Source organism: Laccaria bicolor, genomic scaffold, assembly GCF_000143565.1.
Source record: "Laccaria bicolor S238N-H82 LACBIscaffold_7 genomic scaffold, whole genome shotgun sequence".
In the NCBI taxonomy this organism is placed as follows: domain Eukaryota; kingdom Fungi; phylum Basidiomycota; class Agaricomycetes; order Agaricales; family Hydnangiaceae; genus Laccaria; species Laccaria bicolor.
Genome location: NW_001889878.1, coordinates 1,126,114 through 1,127,770, shown reverse-complemented (window position 1 = coordinate 1,127,770; position 1,657 = coordinate 1,126,114). Strand labels below are relative to the sequence as shown.

General features: G+C 40.8%; 1 protein-coding gene across 1 annotated transcript; it reads left to right on the top strand.

The window, feature by feature from the left end:
* Positions 1-201: 201 nt before the first annotated feature.
* Positions 202-789, top strand: LACBIDRAFT_325430 (uncharacterized protein; the record flags this gene model as incomplete). Its single annotated transcript, XM_001879045.1, has 1 exon — positions 202-789. One exon carries the CDS (start codon positions 202-204, stop codon positions 787-789), a length of 588 nt encoding a protein of 195 aa, XP_001879080.1.
* Between the last annotated feature and the right edge of the window lie 868 nt (positions 790-1,657).

Below are 1,657 nucleotides of genomic sequence, written 5' to 3'. Positions count from 1 at the left end.
GTGCATCAGACACATAATACACCGGCACATAGTGTTAAGCTAGAAGATGATATCCGAGAATTAAACCAGAAAGCGGTGTTACTCATGGATAAAATTACATCGAGTGAAAAAGCACAGATGAGCGCTTTCCAAGCGTCTAGACAAGAAATGAACAAATTAACTGAGACGTTAATGACCCAGCATGTTACCTCGGCACCCACCATGAGGCAGACACAGCCTACTTGGAGAATGGGTTCAGATGGATGCTGGTACTGTGAAGAAACAGGGCATTTCGCAATGAATTGTCCTCATAGGGAAGAACATATTAGAACGGGAAAAATTAAAATGTCCGGTCATAAGATGTTTTTCGCGCTCACAGGACAACCAGTACCTAGAGGGACAAATGGGAAGTCTGCTAAAATGATTGTTGAGGAAGCTAGCAATAAAGATATGATGGCACAAAGCAATATGTTTGCATCGCCTGGAGAAATTTACACACAGAACAGCGGAGAGCCAGGTATCGTCCAGTTGGGAATAGATGCTCGAGTTAAATCAGTATACACCAACCAGATTAGAGATTCGAGAGATGATCTTTTAGATAAAATGGCTACTCGAATTGATACGCTGTTGGGTAATAAAGTGCCGGCACAGGTGGCACATCCATCGGCACAAGAAGTTGACATAGTTAACAATATGAAAAACATTCTGTCATATTTTGAGGAACAGCAAGGTCAAGGTCAAGAAGCTGCAAGTTATGTAGCTACTAGACGCAGTCAAGCTGATACTCAGGGACAGCAGGGTTTCTCATAGGTTCAAGGATTGAGCGATCTGGTAGGAATGCGGCCAATACCAGAAGTAAGAAAGCTCTTGAGAACCAAACTAAAGCTAAAAACCGCAGACAATTAGCAGAATTCGAAGATTCTGATGATGAGCAAGAAGAAGAAATTGAAGAAATGGAGGAAGAAATTCCGCCTGTAGTAATTAAAGAAACCCAGAAAACTATACCAAAACCGAAAGGGAAGCCTAAACCACTTCTCCCAAGGGATGATGAAGAAGAGGATCCAGTGCCTAGGCATAAACAGTTACCATACTTAAATATTCCTGACCTGAATGATCCTAGACAAAAAGAAGAAATAAAGATTGATAATTTTGAGCCAATTATTGATACTGAGAAAAGACCTGTTTCTTATAAACACCAAGCACCAATTGAGAATGTGACACATGAGAGAGAGGCTTTAGCGAATCTCTATAATGCCCCAGTTACACTGACGGCAGAGACTTTGATAAGCATTTCCCCAGGTATTAGACACGACTTGATTAAAGCTTTATCTAAGAAAAGGATGCCAGTACAACAAGCTCAAAACCGAAAAGTTACTATGATGGAAGAGCCTGACGTTGATGCGGTACCGTTAAAACCTACAAAATTTGAATTGGAGGCAGACGCGATATCTATTAATGATTTAAATATAAAAGCGGCTTTTATAGTGACAACAAGAGATGAAGGAAATGTGCCAAAAGGGTCTATCATAATCAGTGATCCAGTAGCGCAATACCTGCAGAGTTTAGGTCCATCTGAGAAACCGAAACAAATCTATGTTGCAAAGGAGTCTCATGCATTACGAACCGTCTTCCCAGTAATTAATAGAATGGGACAGATTGAATGTTTGTTAGACGCTGG